This window comes from Argopecten irradians, chromosome 7, assembly GCF_041381155.1.
Source record: "Argopecten irradians isolate NY chromosome 7, Ai_NY, whole genome shotgun sequence".
NCBI classification, from domain to species: Eukaryota; Metazoa; Mollusca; class Bivalvia; order Pectinida; family Pectinidae; genus Argopecten; species Argopecten irradians.
This window is the reverse complement of record NC_091140.1, coordinates 41,118,162-41,134,204: the sequence shown is the minus strand read 5'-3', so window position 1 is coordinate 41,134,204 and position 16,043 is coordinate 41,118,162. Positions and strand designations below refer to the sequence as shown.

Below are 16,043 nucleotides of genomic sequence, written 5' to 3'. Positions count from 1 at the left end.
TACCGCTATTTCTCAGAAAGTACTGAAGGGATCTCTCTCAAATTTCATATTCCTGTTCCCCTTGAACCCTAGTTGTGCATATTGCATTTTGGGAGTGATCGGTCAACAAGATAGCCGACCGGCGGCCATCTTGGATTTTGATAGTTAAAGTTTGTTAACACTATTTTCCAGAAAGTACTGAAGGAATCTTTCTCAAATTTCATATGTAGGTTCCCCTACGACCCTAGTTGTGCATATTGCATTTTGGGACAGATCGGTCAGCAAGATGATCGACAGGTTGCCATCTTGAATTTTGATAATTGAAGTTTGTTACTGCTACATATCTCAGAAAGTACTGAAAGGATCTTTCTCAAGGTTCATATATAGTATGTAGTAAAAGTTTGAAAAGCAGGGAAAAGATCCCTCTTTCTGTTGTCAGACATAGATCATTCTTTGGTGGGCGCCAAGATCCCTCTGGGATCTCTTGTTTGGTAGACACGATCAATGAATTACTGCTCTAGCTGCAATATTGTAGCTCAAAATACTTTTAGACAGATAAAATGGTGTCATCTTTAGACCGACCGGAAAACAAATTAGGTCGCCTACGAACTATTACTGTCCATTTCAGGTAATTTTAGTGTTTTGTTAACATGCATCCTGTCAACATCCACTCCATTCATACCCATCTTGTCAATGTGCTGGAGGTTTCTACATGGGTTTATAATGTTCTATATCCAACAAGAGTAATTTAAGGACGTGTAAAGTTTTAGGAGGTAGAGAAATCCAGGATATCCGGAGAAAAAACACCTACCTACGGTCGGTCAGTACCTGGACGTTGCCCCATGTGGGTTTCAAGCTCACTAGATATATACTATTTGTATTAAATATGACGAAATACATTAACCGTTTGGCTACCACATCCCTTATTTAATTGTGTGTGTCTTGGTGAATACGTGAGTAAGCGTATATTCTTGTACAAAAAATGTGTGTTCTGAAAAAAAATGTGGAAGTTTCGTCTTCTTGCGAAAATGCACATCCAATGCTAACTTGTAGATGATGCTATCTCACTGAAAGGTAATACGGATTTATGAACAGATTAAATGTTTATAACTCAGACACATTGCTTATCAATTGTTCACACGGTCTAACAATATTCAACGTCTAGCTTTATTTCTTGGCCAAATAAAGCTGAAGAGAGACATTGCTTTTCCACTGTTCACAACGTCTAGCAATATGTATCGTCTAGCTTTAATTTTTTAATTCAACACAGCTTGAAAGAGACATTGTTTTTCCATCGATCACAAGGTCTAACAATATGCAACGACTAGATTTATTTCTTGACCAAAGAACGCATGCGAGAGACACTGCTCTTCAATTCTGCACAAAGTCGAGCAATTTCATGACTATGTAAAGTCTAGCTTTATTTCTTGACATATAGCAACGATTTATGTTGAAATAACAACGCATGATAGAGAAGTCTTATTCTATCCAGATCTTGACTCACCATTTTACTAACCTATACAGTATATTTGGAATGAGATTCATTTTAATATGCCTTGGGATATTAGAGGTTTGTTGGTATAGGAGGTCGAACAGTTCAGAAAAATATAGGCGATTCCTTTTCGTGTAGGACATGGAGATTTCTTGTCCAGATCAGGCAACTTTCTTATAGCGCCCTTTATTTCATTTGTGCATATAGATGTTAGGCACATCGACTGCCATGTCTATGGATATATTGTACATATCATACTCGTCAGTGTATCTGTATTTATAAGCCTTCTGAAGTCGTCCATCACGCCCTGACACCATTCTCACCTCTTTAGACACCCCACGTTACTGTAACAGCTGAATTAGACATTTACGGCGGTGAATCCTCTTAGATCTTCTAAAGTTGATCAGCTGACCAGGTAGATTCATCACCTATACAAACACGACATACTTACTCTGTCCACGTGTCCTCAATGTATACATGTGGTAGACATGTGTGGATGAAAATCTCAAACCTTTTGCAAATTCTGGAAATAGCGCTCGTTCATCTTTACGACGCTATTGGGAAGGTATTTATAAACCTTATTCTTATCCCACAAATTATATTTGACATTCACGTTTGACCTTTCTAATGTCACACGGCCCCATCCATTACCTATATATACAGGTTTGTTGTCAATGTATATTCTACTGGTTTTAAATTTTCTCAGATATAACTTTCGCGACCAGTGGAAGCATCCGGAAGAATTTTCAATATACTTGCAATACCTAAAACCAACGTGCAATGATTGGTTTGAGGGCACTTAGACTATAACCTTGATATCAAAACAATGTAGAGTAAAACAATTCTTTTTGTGTCAAAACGTATCATTAGACAATTTTAGTACAAGTTAGTGGGAATTTCTTTTCAAATGTATTCAAATATGTACGCCAAGGGGATGTCATTAGTCCGTTGTTTTTATACCGTAAGATAGATAACATTTTTGTTCATATCTAAACTACTATAATTATACGATGTAGAATACATGTTTAAGCTTTTCCAGTGTCAATTACACTGTAAAATGATCTTTTACGATTCCTTAAAGTTTATCAGCTACATTAGTCTCTCAATTTTACTCGGAAATGCTTTTTACTAGTTGCTCTGTTTTACGATAATATGTAAACTATTTATTCAAATCGATGAGTTCCGGTCTTTCTGATTTTGCATTATTAATACCGTTGTATCACTGCATAGGTATGTAACCCTTACAGGTGCTCGAGTTCTCTTAAAGCCCCGCAAGATAAGTAATTGTCGGTATGTAATTCTGTTTTCTATACGTAAGTAGATAGAATTCATCAAATATTGATACATAGTATACGCTTGCGTGAAGGAATGCGTTAACTTAGATAAAACAACAAAGGCTTCTGAAGTAGTCAGCGGTCAAGGAGATGTGGTCAGCGATGTCCGAGCATGCTTAACAACAGAAGTCAATCAGAACAACATCACCTCACTGGTCAAAGGGACCTGTCACCAATCTCCAACAACATATGGTCATTTTATGTATATGTTTAGCCATATAATGGACTGTATCTTGGAGTATTTATATCATAATAATATCATGATTAGTGGTATAGCAAAACCTGAGTTCTCGAAATAATATTACCGCCCTACGGTTAGTCCCAAATAGCTGCATCACGTGGACATCGACTTTATGCCCATATTGTGTGAAATTTGTTTAAAAAGTAAGACTTATTCACCTCTCTGTCATTGGACCCTATATACATACATTTTGTATGTACCAACATTTGTATACATGTACATTTATAGATACGATGTTCTACGAGATTCATATATATATATAAAGTTTGATATATTCATGTTTGTGTATGGAGTTTTTAAGGAAATAGAATGGAACACTGCATTATCGAAACCTTTGTTTTGGGCATAAATTGGGTGAATGGCAAGAACATTTTTTTATCTAAAAGTCGATATTCCCGATATTTACTGGCGTGGTCTGTATGATGGTCTTTGTTTATGATTCTCCCCCGAGAACATCAATAGTAGGGCGCTATGTTATAGGCCGAGTTGTGGATTATCGTTTTCAATATAGAAAGCTTTAATGGGTTATCTGTCTTGGTGAAAAGGAAAGTAGCTTACACTGTCTTTATTTTATATCTAGATGATAATATGAATCGGGAAGGTCTGTAACACGCTTACCTTTGATTGACTGTAACACGCTTACCATATCATTTACTGTAACACGCTTACCTTCTATTACTGAAGTCTGTCCCGTCTTTTTATGCGGTTATCTGCCCCTACGTGTAAGTGTCGATTGTGATGTTGTTAGTTTTATGAGTGAACATTACGTCGTTTTCTCTGAAAATGTGACGTTAATCGGTACTGTAAAAGACACGGGAGGTAACAATTACAAATTGTAGCCAAAAGGGGAGATAACTCCGTGATATGCAAATGCTGAATGAGAATGCATTGGATCACACGCACGACCTTAGAGGGACACGAACTAATCCTTTATCGATTGTTTCCATTGTGCAGGGTGAAGCCAACAACTTATATTTGTTTAAATAAAGTTCACTGCATTTTTAAGTCTTTGACTTGTAACCTGTCACAGTTGACGGACAGCAGTGACAGCGCAGTAGGTTTTGTTTTTGCATGTTCCAACTCAGTTTAACCAGCTAGCTTTAATAATTATGCATGTCTTTTATATAATCATTTTATTTATTTTCTTATAAAACAATATTTGAATCATCATTAAGTCCAATAGGCATTGATATTTGTTTTTGAAAATACCTGGTAGCCTTTTGATAAGATAATCGTATGTCTAAATATAAATGAGATCACTTATAATATTGCTATATTATGTAGTTCTTTATGCTTCTTAGGCCGAACACATGTGACTGGACACAATATCGGCTAAACACAAGTGGGCATAGTGTCCATTAAGGTCAACTGACCACCAGTAGGACTGTATCCTGGCCGTATTTACTCTGGACAGGTCAACAATGATGCGTGTTGGTCTGAAGTGATCCTTTCAGTCCACTTCGGTGGTGTTAATAAATACGCCACTAGTTCGGGACACTTGCACAGGGACACGACGTCATTTATATAACAATAACAGTTCAGGACATTTACACAGGGACAAGACACCATTTAACATAGAAATATCTTCATAAAATCAAATGGTTAACACATAGAAATATCTTCATAAAATCAAATGGTATCTTTTAGCGTGAACCAGATCATAAAATCCAAATCACAAGTCCTGGGTTCGACTCCATTTGGAGAATATGCAATAACTGATTTAAGTTTGTCATTCATTGTTTGTCCTTTGGTCTCAATCCCGAGATATTATATTCGTTGCCTTCATTTATATGCGGAAGTGAGAACAAAACTCTGGAAAAAAGAAATCATGTATGTACTTGTGCGGTAGAGACAAGAAAACAGTGATAGATGTAACTGATAGCCACTTTGGATCTGGTCAAAGCGATATCTAATTTAAGTTATGTGTGGCATTTTTGTTATCATTGTTTTTATGGAATGATGTATTAAAGATTTCCGCTTGAAATGTTATATCTGTCACAAGATAGGAACTCTTTCCGCACCAGATACCACTGAACTGTACCGGATGCTGTTGTTGTTGTTGACATCTTTGATTTACGAACGTTTAGAGTGTACAGTTAACTCGTGTTAAGGGGGCGAAGGTCGCCGCTAGAATAGGCTGTGGAGCCAGGATTATCAATGCAGGGATATTGTAATCGGAGTCTAGTTATCTCCCCTGTTTCTGTGGTACCCAGAACGGGGGATCAGATGATCGTTTCTGTTGTGTTTGAATTAGAAAGTGAATTTAAACTAAAGTATACAATTGACATATATAATCGAATACGGTCTTGTAACATACAGGTTCACATGTGAAGGTGTTTTTTTTCCGCGGATAACCACACTATTTCCTTAAATGGTTCTATTTATTTGAATAAATAAATAAACCTTGTGCATTAACGGCATACTGAAAACAGTGTCTCCCAATAAATTGGAATTATTTTCAGACGAAATTCAATTTACGGACTCCTAAACTAAATAATATAATGCAAATGAATGAAGTCAAAGTCCATGTAAAAAGCGCATTTGTAAGATGGGTTGGCCGTTAGCCAGATAGAATTAACGAGCTCGTTTTTGCACACTTGAAGTTGTATTATGCTTAGTACATATATTTCTTTCATATGAGCTATTGAAATTAATGTATTATTTGGTATTCACCAACAAGCATCATAACTCAATTGAATGACTCTTCAATCCCCTGGGGTTTGCTTTATCTAATGGTCAGGAATGCTTTATTTTAAACTAAAATCAAGAATGATAAAATGATAAAAAATATGTATGACAGCTGCCTCCCGACTGAGAATGCGATAATTAATAATCATATAGTCCTTATCAAAATTTATAGTTATAGTCTGTTTCAAAATTAATGATTTTATTTATAAATATACATTATTCATGTCTAAAGTACATTGGTATGTGAGTGTGTTTTAGAATTACCTGTGGACTGTCATGTCGGATCACGTGACATCATATTCTCTTTAAGTATAAATTAAGTGTGTCGAATATTGATCCGATTAAACGCCTAGATTATTTGATATGATTTACAATGTTTCTGATCAGATCCGGAAATCAGGTCCGTTAATCAATCAATATCCGTAAATCGGTAAATTATACACCTCCCCGGATCATCTCGCTAGCATCACTATGGAAGTAAATGACCTCGGGGTCATACCGAGCTCCATTAATGGAAGTGTATTTGCATACTAATTATAGTATTTGCATATGATTACACATGTACATATAAATTATTTCATTTATCTAAAGCTTCTGCGGTTGGAAACTTATCTTAGTTCACCATTATTTATAGGTAGTATAGATAGAAGTGATATATTTAACTTTTATATACATTTATACTTGGCAGACATATAAATTGATATAATATGTTTATGATATTTGCAATGTTTAAAAAAGGCCTTTGAAAGCTGGTGACAGCTGTTATGCATTGCGACATGATTTGGTTAAATTCAGAGTTTTCATCAAAATGTTCTCAGTCGTAAACAAAATAAACAAATCTAGAGGAATGAGGAAAGTGAGAAGATTGAAAGTATATTTGAACCTCGATATCTCGAAAACCTTTTACAGTTAAATCATTTTGTTGGTGTCGATCAAGTGTTGAATTTATCAATTCAATCAACTTTAACTGAAATTTTCATTACTCTTTGTACTTTCATGTTTTTAAGGTAAAATCATTTGGATTATAGACTTTCGAGTTATCAAGGTTTGACTGTAGACTTTATTTTATAAAAACAAGTAAGATAAAATTCCACCTTGTCGCCGACCTCAAATATCTAGGTCGTTTATTAAAATTACATCATACTTTGTACTTTCAGGCTTTACTTGGAAAACATGTCGAAACGGATGCGAGGATATGGGCTTTCGGCCGAAATAGACAGAAAGGTAAATATTAACCGTGCTAGGCCTGTAAGAGTTACCTCCCTTCACATGTAACAAGAATCACCATAAGTTACATGTTTATGCTCCACCGCCGACAAAGCATAAATTATATTCATCATTTGAACAATAATTGTGGTTTAAACATGTATATATATGTCTAATTAACACAAAAAATAATATAAAATAATTTATTTTGCCTTTGTTGCATGGGCAATCAGTACTTCATTCCATATAGGATATAGTGCCACGGAATTTTTTCGGGATGCAATTAATTACCTTTTATATTTTCAACTTAAAATAAAATTGGAAGTTCAAACATTTCAATGGTGGTAATGGTGTAAAGTTAGTAACTTTTGTAACTGAAGAAAAATACTAAATCGTCGGCTCCTATTTTTGATAGTGAAAAAATACGATTTGTCAGCGGTGGAGCATCTACTGTATGTCTATTTTAACAAAATGTACATGTTGGAAATATCTGTTTCGTTATCTGTAATCAGAAATATTGTGCATACAACTAAATTAATCGTGACTGAATAGTTTTTCTGTTTTTTTTGCACATTCTAACCAACAAGTATGTATGAAGTGCCACGTTTTTTTTTCTTCTCATTTATTTACTTTATTAACAAAATAATGTTTTGTGAACACAAATTTTTGTAGCGACGAGAACAGTACGACAACGAAATCGAGAGAGAGCAGGAAGCCCGGCGCTGGGTAGAAGATGTAGTCGGGTGTGAACTGGTCAAGGTAGGTGTATGTCCAATCGGGAATCATCGGTTCTGTCTACGGAAAGTGCCGACTGTTAGTCTACGAAATATACTGACAATTCACGATTAATGTGTAGTATGAGTCCATAGGGTAAGGTCAAGCCGGTCGTTGATCATATATTTTTCGTAATAATATCTATAGAATATTGTTTTTGTAATTTGATAAAATGTTAAACTTTTCAAAATATTTAAAAAGATATCATACCAAGAACAAAGATTGTATTACTTTTGAAATTTGGTATATAAAAGGAGCGGGACAGTGTGACTTGTACACACTCTGTCATTTAGCTTCTTTTATTCAATTAAATTCATTTATTTGCATTTTTACATCCACAAACAAGGATCATAGCAAATTTACGAAGATAACATTACATGTATAACACAATGATAATAAAAAAAGAACAACAAGTTTTGATTCATTAGATGACATAAACTTTACTAAATTATGGTAGTCTGTGAACATAGAATTAATTTTTTATTTAGGTAAGAAAGTTTTTCTTTCCGTAGAATTTACTTTACTTGGGGATGAACAGCTAATATAACGCATACCGAGGTATTTATGATGTAAGGTGTTACATGATTATACATCTTAAGCATTCCTTCAAAGGGAAAAGAAAATGAAAAAAAAAAAATTATAATCACAACTGTTGATTCTTTCCAGGACGCAGATCCCAACACACCCCTTCATTGGGATGGACTGCACCAGGGACTCAAAAGTGGTGTCGCATTATGCAAGTAAGTAATGACCTTTAAAGTTCATGGAGATGGTTAGCAAATTAAAGTGCATTGTACTTGTCTCTGAATCCAAACTTTCATGACATGAATGCTGAACTGTATCCTTATTAAATAAAATATACGATAGTTTAAACTAAGATATTCCGGCCTATGACATAAATATATATGGTCTAATGATAATCTAGTGATAGTGTCGTTTATGCAAGTTCTGGCTTTAAAATGCATTGTCTTAACCATAATATAATTAATAATTTTGTAAGGTTTTATGATCATTTAAAGTTATCTCAAATATCAATGCCTGAAATCTTGCGCTTCAGCATAACCAAAGACTTTCTGTGCGACCATTATTGAGACACGTAGTTTGGAATTTTGATTTACATTTATTCAATTTAGTTTATTTCAAACAAATTCGTTAAAATATTATCATCACACTTAACAGTACAGTGTAGTTGACTATATCTTTGAAGTTGAGAGGCGCTCTTAATTTAATCTTCAATGTAAGTCTCTGTACGCCTGTGATTGGCTAGGGGTGTGTTTTTTGATATCCTTAGTTTTCCAATGACTTTGTCCAGGGGTGGAAAAAACGACTGTGATAGCAACCCATGGAATATCAAGAATGACTTTATAAATGTCTTTTTCATATGTTTTGTACACTCCACCATTTTCTAATTTCAGATTAATAAACGTCTTGTCCCCGGGTTCCGTGAAGAAAATAAATGGGGCACTGTCAAACTACCATATGATGGAGAATATTGCAAATTACCTGAAAGCAATAGAGAAATATGGCGTATCAAAAGAAGATCAGTTTAATACACCCGACCTGTTCGAGAGCGTTAATATGTTGGCTGTTGTCAATTCAATTCACAGCTTAGGCAGAGCAGTGAGTATTCTAGATATGTATTTCCGGCTATTAAAGATGCTCCACCGCCGATAGAGCATAAATGATATTCATCATTTGAACAATACTTGATGTTTATTTGTGTATATATATGCCTAATTAACACAAAAAATAACATAAAATAATTTGTTACGCCATTAGTGCATGCGCAATCATTACTTCATTCTATATAGGATATAGTGCTACGGAATTTTTTCGGGATGCAATTAATTATTTTTCATATTTTTAACTTGAAGTAAAATTAGAAGCTTAAACTTTTCAATGGTGGTAATGGTGTATAGTAAGTAACTTTTGTAACTGAAGAAAAATACTATATCGTCTGCTCCTGTTTTTGATAGTAAACAAATACCATTTGTCAGCGGTGGAGCATCTTTAAGTCGTACAGTTTTCGTACATGTATAAGTCGCATTGGTAAATAAGTCCACATAGACGTTAGGCCATGGTCCTACCTATACTCTCTGTGTACCGATCGATCTCTAATAAAATACGGTAATGTTACCGATCGATTAGAATAATCTTATCCTATTAAATACCTCTGACTAACGAAGTTCGCTTAACGTTTATTTCCCAGAAATCCTTTTTACTGTGAAAATGTTTTTAAACTTTGTTTTCCAGACGTTTTGATCATATCAAAAATACAATCATATATATAGATTCCCATTTGCATAAGAAATGTTTCCATTGACATAATACATGCATATAATTACGTAATTTGTTCTCTGGGATTTGGTTATCAAGTAACTCGAACTACATGCATATTCAAGCACTGTGAATAGCGAACTTTTAATCATTTATTTCTTTTGAACTTGGGACTTTTTTGGCGTGTAATTAGGGGAAAGTTAGTAACTTTTTATAATATATGTACCCTAATTTTCTTTTCTTTTTTTATTTACGACCTCCAATATACGGATTATGCAGCTTTACGTTATCAAAAAATGTTTACATGTATTTCTTTCTCAGAATTATTTCAAATCCATAATAAATACAAAAAGGTTGGAAAATGAGTTCACAATTTGCGTGTTTTCAAATTATGTACATGTATTAACACAAAAATTAAAGTTCATAATCCAAGCTATGGAAAACTGAATGAAATGTGTTTTCGAGAACGAAAATTGAGGATTACATTTACTTTGTAGGCTCAGAAGAATGGATTTTCAGGACCGACTCTTGGTCCCAAAGAAGCGGACTACAATCCCCGAAACTTTGATGAGGAGGTGATGAACAAAGGTCAGACAGTGATAGGGCTACAGGCAGGGTCAAACAAAGGAGCGTCTCAAAGCGGTATGAGTTTCGGTCGATCTCGGAACATCAACGAACCCTATGTAGGGTCGAGCTGAAGCTGTTCTCTGTAGGAATTTAACAATTTTGTAGGTCATCTAATACAAAGTCATTTTGCTTAAGTGAGATCTGTATAGGCCTAATGATAGTCTAGATCCAGATCCGTCTGTCTTCAATATCATACAATAGTCGTGTTGCTGTTCGTTTGTCTCAATTATTTTGGCGGTGAATTATATTGTTTGGATGATGGATCTAGCCAATGACATACTGTAAATCACTTACATTTCGCGGGGTTGGTTATTTGTTAGGATATTCAGTCATGAATACAAATAATGCGCTAACCCTGCCTATATTATTAGACTCTTTTTTTTAATTTGCCTAATATATAATCTGTAAAAAAAGCCTAATGATATTTAGGAAAGTTAAGCGAACTAGAATTCCAATACTTAGTAGCCATTTCTAATAACAGAAAAAAAACCATTTCACAATCTTTATATTGGCGTCAACAGCAGTCTTATAGATGTTCATATAATTTATTGAAAAGTTAAAAGATAATCTGTTCTCCAAAATACAGTTATTGCGAAATTGGTGATTTGCAGTACCATAGTATGACTTTTCGTCAGTGCGACAATGAAACGAAGGGAGGTAACTCTCATATATCATAATGTAAAGGGAAGTAACTCTGATAGAAAAAATGGGTAAAAGAGCCGACAATTAAAGTAAGAACAGTTTATTTTGTATGTTTGTTATAAGGTTTTCAAGTAGGATGTCTAGATTTTATCATCAAACAGCTGATTTAATTCATGTTTTTTTTTGAAACTCTATGAAGAATTCTGATAGACATTTGTTTAAATTTATATGTTACACGTGTTAATATATAATAATTTTGAAAAACATATCCATAAAATACACTTGTTAAAGGTACAATTGTGTGTGGAATCAATTTTCAAAATAACTTCTCATGTTAAATTAAATGAGCCAAAATTCAAATAAAGTAGCCAGTATCATTTACACCTGAAATATCATAATGGACTGGTCTAGTCTTTGATTTAGATGAGTCTAAATATGTCTTCAGGGATGAAACACCCTTTATCACCATTTGTGTAGTTTAATTAATTGTGTCTTGCTTTGTATATGTCTCATTTATTGTATTTCAGCAAGGCTTTTAAAGTTATCTGATTTGCTTGTTAGTACCAGTTTTCCATATCAAAGATATTTTAAGCAAAAATGTAATTTTACTTGATACAACTGTAATGTAAGATTCTTTCCTATACAGATTTTATAAGGATTAGACTTTTCTGCAGTTAACTTAGTTTTAAAAGTCATGTCATATTTTTCCATTTAAGTTCAATTGTCACCTCTTTCAATATCAAACTACAGACATTTGGCTCTATAGATTTTCTCTCTCTCTCTCTCTCTCTCTATATATATATATATGTAATACCACGGGAGTTTGACGTTCTATCAATAATATTATATAGTATACATAGATAAAAAATACCCCTAGAATACCATATAAAAACACCAGGAATGAAATGTATCGCCGGCCAAAGTTTTTATATAGTGTATAGGGGTATTTTTTATATGAATACTATATATTATTGACAGAACATCAAACTCCTTTGGTAATACTGTGTATATAGAAAAAATGCCTATAGAGCCAAACGCCTGTGGTCCTCCTCATGCTCTGGATTTAAACAAGTTGTGTTATCTTTATGTGAACTTCCAATTTTTCTTTCAATATAGAGTGCATTATTTCTTTTAAATGACAAATATTTTCTATATGATTTCTCATCATTTCTGTTTACTTCTTATTAACCGTATTTTAAACCTGTTTTGTTTGGATGTGTATATTTTGAAATCTATATTTAGACGTATGTTTTGGTTAGATATAACAATTCTGTAAGCTGTCTTAACTTTTAATTGGTGCATCTTTTTATATAGTCAAAATGGTCTGTCAAACAATAACTGAATATTATCTGTCTTTGATATGTCAAACATTGACTGAATATGATCTGTCAAACATGGACTGAATATGATCTGTCAAACATTGACTGAATATGATCTGTCAAACATGGACTGAATTTAGATCTTTCTCTGTATGTAATTACATGTTGAATTCAGATTTGCTTTAGAATGTATGTACCAACAGTACCATGGTAACACTTCCAACCATTGATATATTATGTTTTTTGTTTAAAGTGAATATTTGGAATGTAAAAAAATGTGGTTGTGAAATGGTGTAGGCCTAATGTGTTATCTGACTTTTACCAACTTTTATTCCAATGCCCCCTAAAATGTTATAATGAATTCTTCCATACTTTGAATTGGTATAGTTCAAATAGGTATTCTGGGATGGATAAGTTAGCTTGTCCAGTGTAGGAATGTGAATTAAAGGTGTAAAGAAAGCTGTATATATTGTGCAGAATTTTCCTCTTTTTATTAATGTTAAAAGCTTTCTTTTTGTGTGGTTCATATTTTTCGCTTTGATTCACTGGGAAGTGAATTCAAATCCCTGTTGTGTAAAAATTGCTATGAAATTATGAACAAGGCAGTGACCTGAACATTGACTTACAGTCAGCCATTGAAAATAGACATTTGCAAAAAATCTACAATAATGTCTGAAAAAAGAAACTTGTAAAATTAAAGTAGTTTACAATAAAAATAGACATTGAATTGTGCCTTAGATTCTCTCAGCATTAGGATAAGTGTTGTTTGTTCGATAATTTTTGCAGATTTAATTTTCATAATCCTTTCTATACCTGATACACATGAATTCCTTAACAAAGATATGCAGACTTAAAAATGCCTGTATTGGTAGCCTTGCAGTATATATTCTGTTAATGATGTATTATTATGTTCCTTGTAAAACTCACCTTTCAATGTTCTTTTAACTAATGTTTTTGACGTTTTCTGAGATCATAAATTTTAATAATTCATTATTTTTTTTCTATTGGGAACTTACAAAAAACTTGTGATTCCTAAAGCCAATTTCATCTAGTCTAGCAAGCCTATGTTAATTAATAACACCCTTTCCCCTGAAAGACAAACCATTGTACATTGTACTAAGAGCTTACAATCATTTTTTTTTTGTGTAACCATGTTTAAAGTGTTTTAGACGATGGTGTATATATAATATTAAATAGTGTTTAAATAGCATTATAATCATAGATAATCAACACATGGTTTATGCATTAATAATAATACAAACTACTTAATTGAGCTATGAATAATATGCAGTGATGTACATTTTTTTGACGAAATTAACTCCTAGCAACGTTTTTAACCAGGTTTTCTTTGCGGGACAGATCCATTGATGAATGCGTTTACTTTGCTTGCACAAGAATTCTTCTTGTAAATTTCATCAATGAAGTTTATTCCTGAAAAGATTTATCTGGTATAGATTTTTAAATAAATTATCTATGTTTGCTTTGCTTGCTGTTCAAATTTCATAAATGAAAGATTTATTCGCCTTGCATATATGTTTGTGTGCATATTTCATTGATGAAAGTTGATTAAGATTTTTCTGAAAGATCTGAGAAACTTCTGAATTTACATTATACATTGTCAATTTTACTAATAAGCGGTCTATATAATCTTTGATATGCATATACATTTTATTGTTTTCATGCTATCGTGTATTTTATATTGTGAAATATATTTTATTGTAGAAATGTATACCCATTCAGAAAGTAGTATTGAGAAACATATGCTGAATTGTTTTAACAAAGTGCTCGAAAAACAATTTTGTCATTATTTAAGAATGATATTCTTCTTAATTTGATTTTACTGTAAACCAAATAATATTTGAGTGTTCGTTTTTCGCATTCTGATCCATTAGAGTTACTTCCCTTCGTTTGACTACAAATGGAAGTAACTCTGATGGATCAAAATGTTCCTTAGTGGGGCATGGAGTAGATTTAGCTACTCAGATACTATTTCTTGAAAGGATGTGCAAAGAAATTGGTGTAACATTATCTCATTGAGTAATTTTGCGATATTTTTTGACATGCGAAACTCTCGAAAATGAATCACAAAAAAAATATTTCTTGGTTTATGGTACTCTACCTCAAACAAATAATGATATAGTATTAGCTAACAAGTGTAGAAGATGTAGATACGTTTAGTTTTTTATTACATAGATAACTTTAGGGAGCAATGGGTGTTTAAACTTCGAGTTCGTCCCCCTCCTTGTCAAAAAAAACCACAGTTACTTATTCTTATTGAAAACCATGATCTCTGCTGCGTCGTCATTTTAGTTACAAATCGTACGAAAACTATAGTGTAAGTTCATTGAAAACACATTTTTGTTTTAAACAATCCCTGTCGAAATCCACTTCTTTCATTGGTAGACTGTTTCTAGTAGAAATTATTCCACTTTTATTTCAACAAATCAGAAGCGACGTTACAACTCACAGCTCGTTTTCTTCAGCCAATGGACATGCTTGTTATAAACAAAAGAATGTCTGTGATTCTAAAATCAAAGGAGGTTAACAGATAAATACATTCACTTGTTTCTGCTGCCATTTAATCAGGAGAATGAAATATATCGACTAGGGGACACAAAACCGTAGTGTATCCAACAAAACTCCCTTTTTACTGAACTTTTACATGCAACATTTTCAAATTTTTTTTCATGGAAATGTGTGATGATAAAAAATTGTGACATTCATCATGTGTACTGTAAGCCAATCTTTTCCGAGTATTTCACAGCCGAAATTAGTCATCGTGGATGAAATTTATTTAAAACAAGGAAATAGCGAATTAAAACGTCGTAAGGAATGGAAGCGTGAAATAAAATCACCGCGGAAATAATTTGGTTTGCGGTATAACTGACAATACATTCCGATAAACTGCATAACGTACGCACGTGATAATGGTCGACATATGCTGAATGTCAATATGTAAATTAGCTTTGTGACCATTATCCTTTTATATAATAAACACATGAATAATATATCTCGTGTCTGTATTTCATTTGTAAACGTATGCCACAGAATTAAAAATAAAACATTTATGTGCATTCATGAATGGAGACACAATAGTCTTGTATGTTCAGCCTCTGTTGATTGAGATAGCGCCATGAAGATAGTAGTAGTTACGCCAATCCCGCCACAGGTTTAATTTACGACACGCAAAAAAAAAGCAATTAAAAATACTGTTTTCCAGTATTTTTAGTATTTATTCGCGTCGTAAGCCTGTGATCCCGCTGAAACTATTCTGATCTAGTGAGTTACTTTCCTTTATTTTATTCCGCCAGTACTAAAAACGGTAAAATAAAATGGAGTAAAACTCTGAATGGATCAGAATATTTGAAACCAACAACACGCCTTGTTCTGATATCTATCTACCACTCAAGACGTCACTTTTTCATTAGTTACAGAATTGAATTTTAATAGTTAAAGATTATTAC

At 33.3% G+C, this 16,043-nt stretch overlaps 1 protein-coding gene across 1 annotated transcript in view; it reads left to right on the top strand.

Moving 5' to 3' along the window:
• Nucleotides 1-15,587, top strand: part of LOC138328454 (muscle-specific protein 20-like) — a 28,495-nt gene extending 12,908 nt beyond the window's left edge. Inside the window, exons 2-6 of the mRNA XM_069275260.1 lie at nucleotides 6,892-6,958; nucleotides 7,613-7,699; nucleotides 8,381-8,454; nucleotides 9,130-9,334; nucleotides 10,489-15,587. Coding sequence (XP_069131361.1) covers nucleotides 6,908-6,958; nucleotides 7,613-7,699; nucleotides 8,381-8,454; nucleotides 9,130-9,334; nucleotides 10,489-10,689 — 618 coding nt within the window. The 5' untranslated portion in view covers nucleotides 6,892-6,907 and the 3' untranslated portion in view covers nucleotides 10,690-15,587. The remainder of the gene's footprint in view (nucleotides 1-6,891; nucleotides 6,959-7,612; nucleotides 7,700-8,380; nucleotides 8,455-9,129; nucleotides 9,335-10,488) is intronic.
• The last annotated feature ends 456 nt before the right edge of the window (nucleotides 15,588-16,043 follow it).